At 37.8% G+C, this 17700-nt stretch overlaps 1 protein-coding gene across 1 annotated transcript; it reads right to left on the reverse strand.

Annotated features, from left to right (window-relative positions):
- Window positions 1-351: 351 nt before the first annotated feature.
- On the reverse strand, window positions 352-15870 carry OCIAD1 (OCIA domain containing 1). Its single transcript, XM_064418193.1, has 8 exons — window positions 15766-15870; window positions 14340-14424; window positions 10896-10949; window positions 10350-10397; window positions 7349-7478; window positions 5019-5227; window positions 3591-3740; window positions 352-784 (listed from the first exon to the last, which is right to left on the reverse strand). The coding sequence occupies exons 1-8, from the start codon at window positions 15808-15810 to the stop codon at window positions 747-749; spliced, it is 759 nt and encodes a 252-aa protein (XP_064274263.1). The 5' UTR covers window positions 15811-15870; the 3' UTR covers window positions 352-746.
- Between the last annotated feature and the right edge of the window lie 1830 nt (window positions 15871-17700).

Consider the following 17700-nt stretch of genomic DNA (forward strand, 5'->3'; position numbering starts at 1 on the left):
ACAGAGCCTAACATTAACAGTCAAGGTTTCACAAAAGTTTGTCAGGTTTAGCCTTCTGCTAAATGTAGCACTTAAATGTAGCTATTTTCAATATGTGCAGTTTCATTCAATCATTTTCTTCAGAAATTACTGTCTTTAGAAACCTGTTCTGGGCAAGCCAGAGTATCAGTCTAAAAATACAGTTGGCAGCATGAAACAGTTTTGAAAAAGTTACAGTTACTTCAGTGTCTGGCTCAGCTCTTCAGCCCTTTTCCCCTCAACAGCTTAGTAGTATTCCTGACATTACAAACCAAGTATGACGACAATTTCAAGCTCCCAGCATATCACTTTCAGACAAAACAAGGTGAGAGGTTGAGTTCTACAGGTAACTTTTAATGCAAGTCTTGAAAATTTGAGAAGATTCTGATATTGTTCCCTTCTCAATACATGGGATTGCATTTATTGACATGTATTTTTACCTTATGCTATGTGTTCATATTACCAGTTACCTTTCTCATTCTTAAACAACAGCACAAATGGTTTATAGTCATGACACCTCACAGTAGCCTTGTTATTCATTTATGCAAAATTAAAAAAAAATCAGCATAAATACATTTTTTAATCTTCTGTAAAGTCAGGATTTTCTCCTCATTTATTAATAGTTATGTCTGGCAGTGCACACCAAAGGTGCTGATACTCATGACTAATCTAGATGAAGTTCAAGTTAGCTGACAGGAGGTAATTTTCTTCAGTTCTTCATTTGACTCTTACTCGTCCCAGGTATCTCCATATTTATTTACTTTAACTAAAGAAAACAAAAGAAAAAACAAAAGTAGTCATGTGATAGTTTAACTGCTGAAGTTTATCACATACAGTGTCAGAAAGTATAATGAAGTGCACTGTCATCTGAAGTGGTGCGTGGGGAGAGTCAGTCACAGCACAACAGACATGTCATTAAAGCTACTTTTGAATAAATGGGGAGAAGGGTTTGCTAATCATTTTACCTTAATGAATTAATATTCATTACCTACTGTGCTAATTCCTGCTCTACAGAATTTGTAATTACTTTAAAACAAATACAACATGTGAATGAAACAAAGACAATTGGAGGAAACAGGCAAGGAATGTTACAATAAATAATGAGGCCACATAATCTGGTTACATGCACAGTTGGATGGATTCGGGATAGTTAAAAACACATTCAAAGACAAACAAACAGAAATCAGTAATCCCAACTAGGAAACTACTCAGCCATTATTATTTGGCAGCTTCCTTTAGCAAGGATTGAGTCAGAGGGGGGAAAGCCCAGGGTAGTGGTCTAAGGGCGTTGTTCAGAAGTGTGCCACTGTAACTGAACAACAACCAGAAAGTGAAAACGGGCTCTCTTGAAAGTGAGCTGCAAAGTCCTCTGTAATTGACTGCCACCACTGAAAAGGTTAAGAATGGCTCCATTTGATCCAGTAGGAATGCTGACACTTTATAAACTCACTTGCAAGTTAATAATTAAGCTCACTGTTTATTACTAACTCTGTAGCAGAACAAGTGGAATGAAGTAAAACACCTGGTCCTTGTCTCTGTGAGCTACCAGCAAACTGAACATAATGCCCTGACAAATCTTTTTGGAGTGACTGATATCACAATGAGACACAATGAGAAGCTCTCTCAAAGTAGGATTTGATTTCCATTTCTATTAAGCACGGCAGCTGAACAGGCTGCACTCATTCCCTGGAAAATGGGCCAGTCCAGATCACTATGCAGATGCACGTACTTGTGCCACTGCAGGGAAGGGAGAAGGCACTGGCAGATGAAGTTAGGGATTACTTAAAGCTGGTTTGAACGTGGTTTGGTTTCCCTTCTGCCCTTGCAAGGAGGGCAGAAATCATTGTCTTCTATTTGCTAGGGACTCAGAGATAAGAGGATGAACCAAGGGGTAGTGACTCAGAAAATATGAACAAGCACACAGCAAGTAACATGTTCAGTTTGACACAAGAAGCTAAACTGGATCTTAGCCCACAACAGCAGTGCAATCCCTGAACTGCAGATTTAAATGTACTTGTATGTGCAAACCATTCCTGAATTTTTGTATGCCCTCCTTCCTCGCTTTCCCTAAAAATGCGAAGAGATACTTTAAAAGGTGTATTTACAAATCTCACACACTGCTCAGTTTTATTTTCAAAGCCCAAGTACAGCCTTCAAACACAGAACCCAGAAATATAATAGAAAGAATGCAATATCTGATCAACATTTTAAGAGGTCTTTTACATACCTTAAGTAACTAAAAATAAAGTAAGAAATACACATTCTCATTTCACAGCCACATTTGCCAAGGTTTTCAGAATGCTGATTAACATTTCTTTGTATGGTTCATGAGTGACATTTCTAGGCTTTCTACTTGTGGAGAAGTATCTTGAGAAACAAACATTGTGTAAATCCATGAAGTGTCAGCCAATGGAATTTAAAAGCAATCTGAAACCACAGCTTCAATAATTTTTTCATGCCCCATTTGGCACAATCACATGATAAGAGAAGGCCTTTTATACTTGAAATAACAGTTAAAAATCATTATACAAAAATGGTTTATAATTTTTCTTTCAAGACTGCAGATCTGTCCAAAGATAGAAGATCTGGAGAAAGTAATTCACAAGCATCAAAGAGACTGACACTCTTAAGCAACACTGTTCCAGAGCTTGTGTTACTGCTTCAGAACTTTTTGCTTTACTACACTCCTCTATACTTATTTCCACTCATTATGACTAATAAGAGCCAACAGCTGTTCCTAGAAATCTTGTTGCAACATGGCTGACAAGACTGGGCAGTGCACACAAACCCAAACAATTCAAGGTGACTAGTCCATCAGTGTGTTCAATGGTGAAACTTTCCTCTTGCTACAATTGTTTTTACAGATGTCACATTAAATTAAAAAAGTTATAGAGCAAGCAATTATTAATTGCTTCTGTGTCTCCTTTTCAAAAAATTGAGTCAAAAAGTTGTCTGAATAGTGTCTTGCTCCTCAGGACATTGCATTCTTATTTTGCTCTGTAGAGTTTTCTTTTTCACTGTGAAAACAAATCTCAATATTGCTGCCAAATACCGTTTCCTTCCTCTGGGTTTTAATGTAGAAAATGAACCTCTACAAACAATGCCTCTATAGAAATTCACTAATTCCACATGAAACTATTCATAAAAATAAATACCCTCCCCTTCAAGCCATCAGCCATGTGCCCTATTTTGAGAGAACAATGCTATCTAAAACACAAGCCCCCCTCCCATAGCTCGTTGGTATAGCTCTGAGCTCAGAGAATTCTTTGTTGAAAGAGGTTGCTCAATATACTCAATGAAGCAAAACTTAGGAGCTTTTCAGTCTGGCACCAAGCAATATGGCTAGAGAAAATGAATTACAATTTTCTACGGGATGATCAAAATTTTAGAAAAAATAATTAATCTGAAACAGGAAACTACAAATCATATATATCACATATGAGATACCTGCAGATACACTAAACAGAAACTGCTTAAAAGGTATGCAGAATTAAGCTTTGTGTCTGCAACCATTTTTAACATTATGGCAAATGTCTGAATTTCGCAAGTATTTCTGTAAATCAGTATATTACCTTCCTTAGCTGGTTTTTCCTGTGAAAACTTGCTTGGAGTTTCTGCCTTTGGTGGTTGCATTACATCATACGTCTGTCTGTGTTTATTCCTTAATTCCTCATATGTGATGCCTTTTTTTTTACGACTTTCTTCTGGAACTGGAGCAGGTTCTGGAAACAAAACAAACAGAAAAATACTAAATATAACATAACACACCAAAATCTGGCTTTTAGAATACCAGTTAATTATTGCTCAATCCCAAATTAAAAGGAGCATGACAGCTGCAATTCTAAATACAACAGTGAATGTATATGGCCTTCAAGTAATCCATTCATTTTATACTTTAAATTTTGTCAAACTTCTTTGAAACACTGGCTATACATTTGAGATATATATAATTTCCGAAATCTAAGTGAAGCTCAAGGGTTTGCATTAAGGCTTGAAATTTACCTTTCAAAGAATTAGGACAATATCTATAATATGATGCCTGATAAACATTTGATCCTTTTATCTGTATATATATATATATATTGCAGAACATCTTGGTTATATAATAAAGGTTTTACCAACTATTAATATTTGTGATGAAATGCAAAAACAATTTTCTTGACACATTTATATCTCATACTTTCATATAATTATAACCAAGTTGCATGAAAGGGCTTTTTTAGTGAAATAAAACATTTTTCATAAGTAAGTTGAAAAAATCCAAACTAATTCAAAGTAGAAAACCCTGCATTTGACAGTATCTTCCTCCTTTGTGTACCAGAGACACCTGAATTCAGAATCCTATGTTTTCCTTGCCATAGCTGAGACCAGTTCATACTGGAAGGAGGGGAACAGCTGCATCACAGTAGAAAACCATTTTAGTTTTCTGAGAAAATCAGACTGTTAGTGGATAGAACACAATATCCATTCAGTTCCCAGGAGACATAAATGTTTGTCACATTGTGAATTTTTTTTTATAAAGTTTAATGTCATGGAGTTACAGCATTATCCAGTTACAGTCCCACAGACGGTGGAACTGCAATCACCTTGGAAGGGCCAGCAGGCAGTTGGTAGGCTGTGGTTTATTCAGTACAATGAAGGGATGGCATATTCCCCTTTCCTTCAGTCAAAGAGAACTTTCATTTGGGCTGAGAGTTTTTTGCAGGTTTAGTTCCACAACACATTGCACCTTGTAAGTTAATTCTGGATCTTTACTTAAAATTAAAGCAATTTTCAGCTAGGAAACGGACTCTAATTTACAGTTAGAACAGAAAATAAAATTTATATTCATCTTCTGTATAACAACAATTCTTGCAATTCTTTCACAGCTCTTTCATTCAACACCACTATATTGTGCCATGTGTGTTTGCATAGGGTGAGAACATATAATTTAGTAAGAGCAGTATCTAAAAGAAAGGCAAGAGTCCTTGCAGTACAAAGTGTTAAACACTAAGACTCACCTTGAACAGTGTAATCAGTAATTCCTGTAGGTGAAGATTCATTCAGAGAAGCACTGAATGGAATGGGGTCATAACTTGAGAGGGCTCTATCTGTTGAGCTGTAATCATCTGAATAGCTAGAAGAAGGTGGGAATCCAGCTCTTGGAGAGGATGGCTCAGTAAAGGACTGAGAAGGTACGTCTGAAAATTCAGATTTACGACTGGAACGACTGGAAAAGAATAGAACTAAATATTAAATAGGAAAATACTGAAGTTAAAAATGGAACTATAAGAGCAACAATACTTGCAATTCAAGAAAATGTTCTTTAATTTTAAATAGTTTCATTTCCAACTGAATCATCATCTTAAAAATTTTTTGGGATGTTTTTTGGGATGTTTTTTGGGATGTTTTGGGTGTTTTTTTGGGATGTTTTGGGTGTTTTAGCTCATACCTCCAGAACAGGAGAGAAAAGAGACAATACATATTGCACTTTAAAATAACCGAAGTTACAATCCTTTCTCTCAAGGGATCTTCAGATAAAAACACCCCCCAGCAGACACAAATAGCAAACAGTGTGTCCATATAACTAATGACAGTATTAACTATAGTGAATTTTGAAAGCCTTTTAAGAATAATTTGATACTTAAAGCCCTTCATCATTAGAAGGTGCTGTAATTGATCAGGACTGAAGAATAGAAGGAGAACAAACAGCTATCTTAGGAAAATTAGACTACGAAAATTAATCAAGTTGCTGAATTCTGCAAAAACATTAATGAATTTTCTTTTGAGAGAGAAGGGTAATATCATATAAAGAATATTCTGGAAATTGGTGCCAGATATTTTAAAGTGTTCACTATATTCTTAGAATGGCCTTGCAAGCCACTACACAACATGTCCCTCTATGAGGAATGCCACCACTAGAATGCCACTAGAACATTTCTAGAGTATTTATTAGTTTTTTCTTAGCTGCACTTTTGGTTTCCTAAGAAAAGCATCTGCAATTAGTCTTTATTTAATTATGATAATAAACGTACAGAACAAAGACACTTTATTGCCTCAATTATGTTTTTAAAATACATGCAAGCACAGCTTTAAAAAAAACTACCTAATCTTTTAGCTCCCTACGAGTTTTTAACTGCAAGTCAAATTACCAAAATACATTAATTAGTAGACATACAATGCTCAGGAAAGTGTAATGATTTCTGTTGCTGGGTTAGCATGTGTGGATAATAATGCAATTGAAATTAATTTAAATTATTTATTCAACCAAGGAAAAGGAATTTATCACTTAAGAAGTAAAACTTTACAGATACAAATGGGCCATTAACAGTAGAAGGAATTTATTGATCTGGCAGATGATAGTAGTTAAACAAGTAAACACAATTAATGAGCATGGCAATTTCATATTAGAAAATTGGAGGGGGGTGAAGGGACAAGTCCAAATCCCATTCAGCTGATTCTATACAGTAGGTTAATGAAGTGGTAATGCCCAAAATTGTATGATGTCATAAAAACATAAACATTTCAGAATAAAAGTAAATCTTGCAGACAAAATAAAAACTGTTGTAAATCTGAATTTATAGTGTAATTAAGAATTTAAGCAAATCCTTTATAAACATTTAACAAATGCCAGCACATACACAGGAGGACTACTACTCACTATCCAAATACTTATCCTCCCAGTTTTGAATCAAGGGTTTAAGTGACATATTCTGAAAGCAGCTTGCAATTAAAAACAGTTGAAGTAGAAAACATTCTGGAAGAAAACAGGAAATAGTTTTAAGAACCTGATGAGTTTCTCATATGTACAGCATAATGCTGTTACAGATGTAAAGGACTTAAACAAACAGCAGTAAGTTTGACCACCATGCTTCTTCCTGCACTGATATTGTTTACTAAGCTCTTTCCTTTGATAAACACTGAAATCATTTCCACCCTTTTCCTCCTTCAATCAAACTAAACTATGGGAAAAACTTCCAGAATGTAACACTATTTTATTTCAGTTAATTTAGTTTACTTCTAAACTAAGGAGGCAACTTGTGCTGTCACACTTCTCTAAGTAAATTCCATGGGAAACATTCTCAATTTTACAAGGAATGGTTTGCTGAGTAAAATATTTATTTTTCTACTCGTCAAAGTGATCAGTTGTACGTGAAGAGCTCAAAATACATATTTATAGCTTGCCAACTGATACAAATAGAAATTTCTGGAAGAGGTAGATTTCAGGTAATGGGGAATGAAGATGCAGCTCTGAAGGTCTTGGAAAGCTGCAAAAGCAGTATTGATCTGTTAGTTTTAAAATACCCTATTCAGAATATGTTTTAAATTTAAAAGATACTTAAATTCTTACTTAGGTGAACTATGTCTCTGAGCTTGTCGTAGAACATCTCCTATTGGGGAATCCTTCAGTTTCTTAAATTTCTCGCTACAGATTGGCAAGTAGGATATCTTTCCAGCCAGGTATCCACACATTCCAGCAACTTTTTAAAAAGAAAAAAAGATGGGTTTATATGCTGTACTATAATATCCAACATTGTTTTAAAATAATAATTTCAAATAAATAATGTAGTATCTTGCATAAAAGTAATAAAACCCAAAACATGCAGTAATCATCTCTGCTTCTTCTGCAGACAAAGGGTGCTAAAACCAAATGCAACAGCTGAACAGAGACATAAAGCAATGATTTATACATGGTGTGAGCATCAGATGATTTCAGGTAGTACTTGGTGAATGAAAGGTGGCAAAAAAAATTAATTACATCGTTTTTTCCCAAGATCCAGAAATCACAATTAACTATTAAAGATGATAAACCAATCAGAAATAAAAACAGGCAGTAAATTCTGCTAATTTAATCCATCAGAACAGTCAGATCCTGAAAAGGCTTTACCAGTATGAAGAGAAGTCTAAATCAACTTAGCACTAGGCTCATTTTCTGTAAAGGATTCTGTGATTTGGCTGCCAGGGGGCAAACAACTGAATTAGCTGAACCCTTGTAATCACTAGGCAAATGGTTTCAATTTAGTGCATGAGCTACTTCCACCTGCTGCAAAGGACATATGAATAAATTACCATGATAGCTCTTTCTGGGCTTAAAACTTATGATTTCCATCAACTGGCTCCTTTAAGTTTTATGAGTGGGTCAATGATGTATGAAGGATTCCGTGGGAATTAACAGTTTTCTTGTTGACTCTGTAGGAGAAAATTACTAGACCTTTCTTTCGTGTGCAATGAGTATTTCCTAAATGTAAAGACTAAGACTCTCAATTATCTTTAAGTCAGGAAAGAGTTAATTATCAGTAATGTTAATCCTCTGCAATTCTCAGCTCTAGATTACATTGCCTGGGAATCAATATAAAGGGGATTTTACCCTAGCCTGCTGTACTGATACTGAAATTTTGATTCCTGTTCTAATGTCTTATTTTCAAAAGGAGGATAAAAGTCCTTTTCCAAGGGAACAGAGAAGAACAGCCACAACTACGAGTGACATTTACAAATGAGGAATGTAAGGATTTAGCTGTTTAGCAGGTTAAGAAAACCCAAACACTTCATATACAATAAATATGTGCAAAGAGAAAAATTACAAGCCCTTAGATTGGCCTAAGAAGAATTCAAACAAAATATTTAGCAAAATAAAACTTAACAGAAAAGCTGATTACTCTTTTGCATAAATTATGAAGAGAAAGTCTCTTTTTCTTGAGGCCTTCTAGTAAAGAAAAGGGGAAGTATATCTCTGGAAGATGTTTCACTCAAAGTAATTACTGGCCAAAGTATTTGGTTTATTTTACTAGAGAACTAAGAGCCAGATGATCCACATTTTTCACGTTAGCACAGTAAATTAGGTATTGTTCTTTGCGTCTACATTCACTGTGACAAGATCTTAGAGAAACTGATTAGATATGGCCAGGTCCCACTGCAGACTAACATGAAGTACACAGAGGCACTGGGATCTTCCCCTCCTTCCCACAGCAGGACCAATGGCTCTCTGCTGTGCTGATGTAGTGAATCAATCATGGCTAATCAGAACTTTCAGTAAATTGTTGAGAGTACCTAGAAAACTACTGAGAAAAGTATAGTAATTCCTACAGGCAGAACATCCTGGCCAGCCCAGCTGCACTTATTTATTTTTCCCCCTGATTTCAATAAATTAGTTCCATTAAACAAGAAGAATGTGGCCCTTATGTGTAGGAGTGATTGGGGAAATAGCAGTTCCATTATTTATTAGAAATGTTTGTGTTATACCATTGTTTGGTGTTCAAAGAAAGTAACCAGGATTTAGCATAAACAGCTGGAGCCCTAGCCTCTCACATTCATTTATCTGCTTAAACAACACTTCCTTGACCACAAATCATGGGGTTTACCCTCATCCCACTGAAGTAAACTGGCTGTATCTGCACAGATTGGCAAGATGGCAACTTCCTGCCTTACTGTCCTGTATTACATTGAAAAGGTTAATTTATTAAGTAAATAATTTATTTTTGCTTATACTTCATCCAAAAATCATTCACATGAAATTGCTTTTTTCCTACAATTGTACATACATAATGTCCAGGAAAAAAAAAGTAATTAAAATAGCCTGAATGGGACACGTGAGATACATGAATAAAGACCTTCAAATTCGGAAGGGAGGGGTGGGTGTATTCTGGCAATGTAACTGAAAGTAAGGTTGCACAGTATCTATTTACAACGTTTTTATCTTAAGTGATTATGTTATATTTATCAAGCAATTTTATACAAACCTTATAAACAAAAGTTGTCCAAAATGTGCAGTACAAATTCAGACAGTGAATAAATCACAGAATCATAAAATGGCTTGGGTTGCAAAAGGACCTTAAAGATCATCTAGTTCCAACCCTGCTGCCAATAGCAGGGACGCCCCTCACTAAACCTGGTTGTTCAGGGCCTCATCCAACCTGCCCTTGAATGCTTCCAGGAATGAGACATCCACAGCTACTCTGGGCAACCTGTCCAGTGTCTCACCATGCTCAGCAAAGGATTTCTTTCTGAAATCTCATCTAATGTCTCCTCTTTTAGTTTAAAACCATTGGTCACCCTGGGCATTAGGAAAGGGTTCTTCACTGAGAGGGCTGTCAGGCACAGGCTCCCTGGGGAAGCAGACACAGCACCAAGCCTGTTAGGGCTCGAGGAGCATCTAGAAAACACTCTCAGTCACATGGGGTAGTTTTAGGTTGTTCTGTCAGGAGCAGGGAGGTTGGACTCTGCTCCTTATGGGTCCCTGCCAGCTTGAGTCACAGTGAATTAGCCAGCCAGCCCCAGGGGAATCACATCTGCATAACAGAGTCCTGAACATACAGCATGAATAGAAGCTGAATTTTTATGTAGCTTTTACTTACATGCAACTTTAATAAAAGAGCCAATTCTTGAGGTATCTCTCAGAACACCTGAAAATGAGGATGAAATCAGATATTAAGGCAAGACATATGATATTACATAAAATATATGCAATCAGATATCAAGAATTAACTTGAAAAACCTCAACTGTAGTTTTGTTTGTAGAAGCAGGTTACTCTTTTACACTTCACATTAAAGAAAATTTTAAAAAACCCCTAATATATTAATTCCCCATAAAATTTAAAAAAATCTAGGAATTATGTCTTTAATCATATTTAATTACAGGGTTATTAACACACTGAGACCATATTGTTTCACAATCAGTGGAAGATATTGCACTTCTCACACAACATAAAACACATATGAACTTGATTTTAAGTTCAGCTCATTTTTATGTTGAGGAACTGCAAATCATGTAGCTGCAGAGTCTGAACTTCTTTTATTTACAAGTAGGTTGGACATTAAATTATCATAATAACTTTCCTAACAGCAGAAAGATATTTCAACTGAGCAAACTGAAATGAAACTGAAGTATTTTTATACTTTACCTTTTCTAATCAAGAAACTAGTACCAAGCATGCTCACTGCAGCCAAAGGAAAAGCTGTGAAGAAAAAAAAACAACTGCTTAACATGCAATTTTCAACATTTTCAATCACATTTAACAAATATGCAATAAAATGAGAGTTGCTATGCCTTCCAAAGCTCATTTGTATAATATAAGGGTATATATATACACCAACTGTATATAAATTATCAAACATTGTCAATTCCAGTTTTTAAGACCCACTACAAATTATGTTGTACAAGTTAATGAGTCATCCTGCCTTCATTATACTTTATGCTTCCTAAAATACAAAAGCCAGTGTCAGATGGAATAAAGCTCTCCAGACAAGACTCCAGGTCTAGCTACAACTGCTACAGCATCAAGGTGCTGAACTTTAAGCTAGAGAGGCATACACGGCTCTTCACAACAGAAGGAAGTTATACAGAGGCCAGTGTTTCTTAAAACCATTGATAATCTAAACTAATGTAAGAATTTTGGAAAAAGTTTAACTCTTATAGAGCTATAAATCAGATTGATTAAAATTAGGTAAGGTTTGATTCACCAGCAAATTAAAAAACAGGGCAGCAGCGTTTCCTGTAGCTTATAGATCAAATTATACAACCTGGGGTTATGGTCAGGAATGCAGAGAAAACACATTCTGGAAGACCATCAGTGCCTACCACAACCAGTTCACATCAATTTTTATTATATTGAAAGACTTTATGTGGCAAGAAGCATTTGGAGATCGCAAAAAACAAAATGAATGCTTCTTTCAAGCAATGATAATTACTTTATCAGGAAGATTAGTGTGCAACTATTCATAAAGACCACTACCACTGCACAAGATACAGGGACAATGAAGTAACAAACATGACAGAAGGCTAAAGTTATTTACATTAAAGATTTAGACATGCCATAAAGAAATTTCATGCAAGTCTGAAAATGTAGATGTTACAAAAAGGCTCAATGACTTCCAGGAGAGAAATTTTTGCAACAGCACTAGATGACTGAAGTGTTTTGATGCACACAATTTGCTAATTAAGTTCATATTGAAGACAAATTATATTTCTGGAGAGCAAAGTATCAAACAATACTTTGCAAATTAATATCCAATTCCCTCAAAAATTCTGGCAGGTCTAAACTAGGTAAGGAGTCCAACGAGCATCTGTCTCAGGGTAAATGCGACTGGATGTCATTTTTAAGAAATATTGGCTCCTAGTTCAAAGCAAAATTACAGCAAAACTTCAGAATAGAGAATAAAAACTCCCAACTTATTAGATATTAAAAATCTGATGCTTTTAGAGATTCCAGACAGAGACTTTCAGAAATTTACTGTCCTAGATTTTCTGAGATATAAAATGACAGCACAGATTTGAAACTAAATTGTAAAATATAAACAAAAGCAAACAAAGCCAACAACAACAACAAAACAAAAACAAACAAAAACCCCCCAACAAAACAAGGCAGTGGAGGGAGGGTGTGAAAGGAAAAATACATTCAAAAATTAATACAGAAGAGTTCTGTCTAACCTTTAGAAGTTTGAAATTATTTATAGACCTAACAGAAACATTCCAGATATCAAAACCAGGCTATACTGCTACGTGAGCATACAACTGATCTGAAATAATAGCTAAATTTTTTTTAAAAATAGCTAAATGAAAATTTGATTCATACCTAAAAATCAATATTAATTATTCAACTGTAGGGAAGAAAACCAACCAAACAACAAAACCAACTTAATAAATCAGAAACAATCAGTACTATGGGCAAAGAGCACTTTTTCTACTTCAGGAACAAAATAAATCTAGGGAAAATAATGGAAGGCTGATATATCAACAGCACATAAGGATGGTAATATAATGTACCCAAGTCAAAATTGTTTGATGAGGAAAAAGTTGTATTGGTATGATTTGAATTTGTTAACATGATTTTAGTTAGAATTTTAAAGAGTGTAAGAATTTATAAGATAATATGATTACAAACTAGTAACTCCAGTAAAGCACATATTAAACTGAACTGTGAAATGATTAGTGGCAGAAGCTGTCAAGAGAAACTATCACAAAACAGACAGTTTGCAAGAACGAGTAAAAAAAGCTTGAAATGTGAATAAACAAACTGAAAATACACAAATTGATAGTAACCTCAGTGAATAACAAAAGCTGACACAATACAAAGTGAGGATTTCAGGGCAGTCACACAAGCACCCTCTTGCAAAGGGGAGTTCAAGCAGTTTCTATTTAATACACTGAATACAAGAGTCTGGTATGTGTATGCAGAACGGGGAAACAAAGTCAGGACACCTAGAAAACAGTGATGGACTTTAGGCTCTCCCAGCAAGATAACAGCAAAGTACACAACCCCTGGAAAAAAAAAAACTGTTACTGTTGTAGCTCCCAAAAGAGAAATGACTCAAGACACTAACTCAGGGCTCTCAAGTAATACCTACATGTTGTTTCTTTAGTGACTACATAAAGATGCAAGGGCAATGAGCTACATTGCCAAGCAGCAGAACAGCTCAGGAACAAACAAACAACTCTATCCTTTTTGTCTTCCAGAAGAAAGATTATCAATAAACCATAACCATCATTGTACCACTAATGGACGTGCCTCTTTCACTTATAAAATTATACAGAAAATGAACATTTTAGCAAATATGCCGAAGATTTCCAAGTATTTGTGTAAAAGTGGATGAGGAGAATGCCAAACTAGTGGAGAAAGACAAAACAGAACTCTGAATCATTAATTCAAAATCACAATGCCTTAGGAGCTGTCCCTGGCTTTCATGAGAAACCAGAGCCCCAGTGTGCTAAAATTAGCAAATCAGCTGCTAAATTCTTCATCTGTCCTGGTTTTTGCCGAGCCACTTATCAGCATCAGCAACCTACTAGTATGTGATAAAACAGGAGGTAACAATCACATCAGAAGGCTTGTTCAAACCTCACGACCAGGTGTACAAAAATCAAGCATGCCCTGAACCTAGGGTACAGAAACCATGCACAGACACAGCAATTTTCTCCAAAAGTTGAACAGAGTCACTGTTCTCTTCACAAGTCTCTATAAAGATGAAAAGCAATGGTTATAAGTTAAATTATTTTATTCTTTCATGTCAAAGATAACAATAAAAATTGAAAATAAAAATCCAGTAATATAAACAAGACTCATTAATTAGATCTATTTTCAAACTTTTAATAACCACATTAACTTAAACTATGAAGAGATCTTTTTATAAGGCATGCAACTTAGAAATTATGTTGCACCTTTTATGAAACTGCTGCAAACTCTTAGTAGCTACTACATGGATCAGCATTTGCTGGGACACAATTCTAGTATGTGTGAAGCTCATTAATGCTCTGCTGTGCTATATTGACCCAGAACCTCTGTAATGCCTCAGGCAACAGCAAAAGCTAAGGGTGGAAGGAAAGCAACCAAGTTTACCAGTGAACTTACCTCTATACCGAAAACTCTCTTCAGCACATTCCTTGAGGAGTCTTCTTTCCTCCTCCGTTGGAACATAGGGCTTTGGTACTTCCCTCTTTCATTAAGGAAATAGATTAGAAAAGAATGGACAAAACAGTTTGGGGGCATTTATCAATCAAAAAACTTAATGTCTAACTTTCACACCTTGCAGTTTCTATACTTTCACCCACTTATACTTAAGAAACCAGCGCCTTTTGTCCATAAATGTCACATGAAATATATAACTTTAAAAAGTCCAGTGCTTCTAAAAATTACATGAGAAAGCAAGAAATACTTTGCGTATAGTCAGATCCCAACTCAGCTCAGTCCTTTTCCTTCAGAAAAGCCTGCTTTGGTCCCTGCAACCAGCCTTCCAAACAGCTGACACCTGACAGATCATTAAGTGCCTTTTTGACGTATTTCTCAGGGTTTCAAAGACAGCAGGGTGTGTTGTTGCTTCACACGGATGTCATTCAGCAAGAGCTGACCAGCCTGTGAGAGTTTTGTGCGGGGTGCTGAGCCTGTCCCGCAGTGAGAGCCGTGCCGCCGGGCACACTGCTGGCCGGGAGAAGCACAGGGCCATCGGTGCCAGGGGAACAGGGAATCACAGAATCAGCTGGGCTGGAAAAGACTTCTGAGGTCATCTAGGACTGAACACCACTTTGTCAACCGGATAGTGGCACTAAGTGCCATGTCCAGTCTTTCCTTAAACACCAGTAGTGACAGTGACTTCAGAACCTCCCTGAGCAGTCCATTCCAATATCTAAACACCATTGCTGTGAAGAAATTCCGTCTAATGTCCAATCTACATCTCCCCTGGTGCAGCTTAATGCACCTCTCCTGTCTTATCGCTGGCTGCCTGGGAGAAGAGGCCGATCCCCACCTGGTTACAGCCTCCTTTCAGCCAGTTGTAGGCAGCGATAAGGTCTCCCTGAGCCTCCTTTTCTCCAGGACAAACCACCCCAGCTCCCACAGCCACTCCCCATAAGACTTGTACTCCAACCCCTCACGAGCTTCGCTGCCCTTCCCTGGACACGCTCCAGCACTTCGGTGCCCTTCCTGAACCGAGTGCCCCAAATCCGAATGCAGTACTTGAGCTGTGGCCTCACCGGTGCCGAGTACAGGGGCACAGGGACTTCCCTGGTCCTGCAGGCCACACTATTCCTGACACAGGCCAAGATGCCGCTGGTACCCGAGCACACCGCTGGCTCACGGTCAGACGTGAACACCTCCTCACCTCCTGCCAGGACCCCCCGCCCGGCCCCCGAGAGGCCTCAAGGGCACCGGCCCCGCGTGGAGCTCAGGGCAGGGGCGGCCGAGCGGCTGTCAGGAATCCCCTTTGCCTGGCCCGAGCCCGCCGCCCGGCCCTCCGCCTCGCCGCACCCAGGTTTCCCCCAGGTTTCCCCGGCGCGGTTACCTCGGCCGCGTCGCCGCCGGGCCCGGGGCCCTGCCCGGCCTCCATGGCCGCCGTGACCCGGAAGGGCGCGCGGCGCACGCAGGGCGCGGCGCGCGTGCGCGCAGGCGGCGGGCGGGCGGGCTGGGCAGGAGCGCTGCGGGCGGGCCGTGCCCTCACGGAGGGCGGCGGGAAGCTCCTGCCTGTGCCTGCCCGGCTCCAGCTGTGGGTACCGTACCCACAGCGCTGTTAGCCGCCCGATACAGATGCACAGCCAGAATTTCCTAAAAGGAAAGGATCTCTGTTGCCTAAAATAAGGGTTTTTCTAAATCACGACTGAGCAAGGGTCTGCTGGGCAACTCTTGAGCTCGAAAGTGGTATAAGTTTGGTGGTTAGGATTGTCTTGGGGTGGAAGGCTACGAAGCTGTATGCTTGATTCCAGCTAGATGCCGTGGAAATGCCAGCTTTAGCGGGTGCTTGCAGTTTTTGAGAAATAAGAAGAAGTTGAGGGAAAAAAATATGGTTTTGATATTGCAATGTATGCCTTGGCATTTTCTTGTAAACAAGCAGTGCTATAGCTTGAGCTCACCATATGCTGATATGCCCGTACTTGTGTGTGGAATGTACCACTCCCTTTAAGCCTTTCCTAGAGCAAGCCGTTGTCTCTTTACCCTGGAATTTGGCTTAAATTGCTGCTTTCTGATGGCTGTACAAAAAGGGTCTATGCCTGAAGACAGGAGAAGGAAGGTCTTCGAGACTGGAGGTCTGAAATTGGTAGAGAACTATAAAAGGAACATTGTGAACATGATAAGGGCCTAGGGCAAATGGACTAATGAAAGCTATAGAGAAGATTGGATTCTTAAAACAAGACAGGTGGATAGAACCAGGAACTGTGTATAGTGGGGTTCTTTCATTCATACCTCTCATCACACAATAAATACATTTCCAATTTACATGAGATTGGAAGTAATTGGTGTTATCAGGCAATCTTTATTTCTGCTTGTCACCTGGCCCATGCTAATGAAACATTCTCCAATACACAACCATTAATGATGCACATTATTAGTTGGAAGGCAAAAGATTTTTTTCACTCATCAGCTCAAGACAATTTTATTATGGGACTATAGCACATTTATGAAGACAACTTATTTAATGCTTTTTTTTTCCCAGTTATCATTCAGTACATTGTATGCAAAGAATACAATGGGTTCTTAAATCTTTAACTTCTGTGGGGTAATACATGCCTTTATGAATTGCACCTCCTCTAGACATGGAGTGTCATTGGGGAGGAAATGGCAATCAGTCTGCTTCATTGTAGAAAATAATGACTGTGAGCTGCTGTTTTGCTTCTCTATTGTAAAATTAATAATTATCCATTCAGTTTTCTCACTTCACTGTCTCCAAGTCTCTCAGACTTCTAATGGGGAAAAAAATTAAAGTAATGCAGCAAACTGGTGAATTTACCATCCATTCAAAAATCTTTCCTAGTACAGCCTGCTTGTGAGATACTTAAAGGTTTCACCTGGCTATCAACATCCATTTGTTGGCTTAGAGCTTCAGCTGTAGGGCCATATGCAGCAGGGACGGTAGAGCACATCTACATCCTTGACACTTCATTCTCTGTACTCAAGACGGGTTTTTGGAGTTCATTCATTGAAAGAAACGTTAACAAGGACTCCCTTTCTGACCCTCTGGTCTTTTTTACGACTTCCTTTGTAATCATGCTATCTTTCATGCAACTATGAGAACTTCAGTTTACAATTGATGATTGCATCACCGAGTCCTTCTGATAAACATAAAATGTTGTTCTCTTGCAAAGTTTAAGGCTAGATATTTAACCCCTTTCTTGAATACTATTTTCTCTACTTTCTGCTTTAACAGGTGCCATTATGCAATATGCCCATATTTGTTTATTAATCTGTGCTCTAGAGTAGTTCTTAAAAGAAAAACTCACAGGGA

The sequence above is a fragment of the Passer domesticus genome, chromosome 4 (assembly GCF_036417665.1).
Source record: "Passer domesticus isolate bPasDom1 chromosome 4, bPasDom1.hap1, whole genome shotgun sequence".
Lineage (NCBI taxonomy): Eukaryota > Metazoa > Chordata > Aves > Passeriformes > Passeridae > Passer > Passer domesticus.

Coding starts and splice junctions, on each gene's coding strand:
- OCIAD1 (XM_064418193.1), bottom strand. CDS start 15,810: ATGGAGGCCGGGCAGGGCCCCGGGCCCGGCGGCGACGCGGCCGAG. Junction 7,479..10,349: donor CTCTTTTATTAAAGTTGCAT/GTAAGTAAAAGC, acceptor CTTTTTAAAAAG/TTGCTGGAATGTGTGGATAC. Junction 5,228..7,348: donor CAGAGACATAGTTCACCTAA/GTAAGAATTTAA, acceptor ATTCTTTTCCAG/TCGTTCCAGTCGTAAATCTG.